The sequence below is a fragment of the Echinococcus granulosus genome (genome assembly GCF_000524195.1).
Source record: "Echinococcus granulosus chromosome Unknown EG_S00231, whole genome shotgun sequence".
In the NCBI taxonomy this organism is placed as follows: domain Eukaryota; kingdom Metazoa; phylum Platyhelminthes; class Cestoda; order Cyclophyllidea; family Taeniidae; genus Echinococcus; species Echinococcus granulosus.
The window spans coordinates 56,278-57,310 of record NW_020170611.1 but is presented as its reverse complement, the minus strand read 5'-3'; the positions used below and the strand labels follow the sequence as shown (position 1 = coordinate 57,310).

Genomic DNA, 1,033 nt, shown 5'->3' with positions numbered 1-1,033 from the left:
ACTTTTTTGAATAGGCATTTTAGCTATAGGCATAAGGTATTTAAGAACATATCCAGTCCGACCCACACAGCATACTAGAGCACTGAAGGGTCGTACTAGGGAGGTAACATGTCAGACACGAGAATGTTGAATCACCTGACCTAATTTGTTGTCCCTATAGACGGTGTAAAGGTGACGTGCGGATTATCGGTCCATGTGACCACATTTGAATAGTATTGTCTGGACATCACAACGCAATGAAGTCGTGCTGTGAAGAGAAGATTGGAAGCAGTAGGTGCGTGAGTGGCAACAGCAGGGGAAATCGTGTGAATGCAGGTGCTGTAGATGGAAAAAACACAAAACTTCGGGGCTTTATTCACAAGCAGTTTATCACTGGAAAGAAGGACTTTAGCCGTATTTTCACCTCCTCGAAGACATCAGCTTCCATGGCTACATCAAAACGGACCTCCATTGTCATCACTCCTATTTCTACGCTCGAGTTTTTCCGCAGCATTAGCGGTCGAGTGGGACTGTCCGGCATGAATCCCACAACCAGTGGTGCTTCAAAGGCTCTGCCAAAGAGACCACTACCCTCATCACGTCCAATACCACCGCCATACCCGCAACCTCGCCTACGAGCAAGCACACAAGCACATAAAGTTTCTAAGAACTCGTTGGCATGCAGCGTCCTGCACCCTCGCCCCCAGACGATTTTAAGAAATAACAAGAAGGCCGACTCATCCTCCACCCACGTTAAGGTCAATCTAGGGAAATCTCACATTACTATTAATACCCGTCAACCAAGGCGTTCAACAACTGCTAACGTAACATCCACAAGCCACAAGTTCACCCACAGCTCCCCACAGTTGGATGTACCTCCTGAGAGAATAACCGCTCCATGGTCGCCCTCCTTGCCAGACGCCACTATCAAGTACAAGACACTTGGCGGTCATTGCAATGCATTCCGTTCAGAGTGCCGCGCACTTCCAAAGACGCAAAATCAACGAGTGACCACCTTACCAGTTAAAAGAAAGGCAAAACTGACACCACGAGG

General features: G+C 47.9%; 1 protein-coding gene across 1 annotated transcript in view; it reads right to left on the bottom strand. All coding sequences in view use genetic code 11, as the record gives it.

Annotated features, from left to right (window-relative positions):
- Positions 1 to 355: 355 nt before the first annotated feature.
- The window catches only part of EGR_10542 (hypothetical protein), a gene marked incomplete at both ends in the record, with an annotated part of 4,140 nt that continues 3,462 nt past the window's right edge, over positions 356 to 1,033 (bottom strand). Inside the window, one exon of the mRNA XM_024499791.1 lies at positions 356 to 611. Within this exon, the coding sequence (XP_024345800.1) occupies positions 356 to 611 (256 nt within the window). The remainder of the gene's footprint in view (positions 612 to 1,033) is intronic.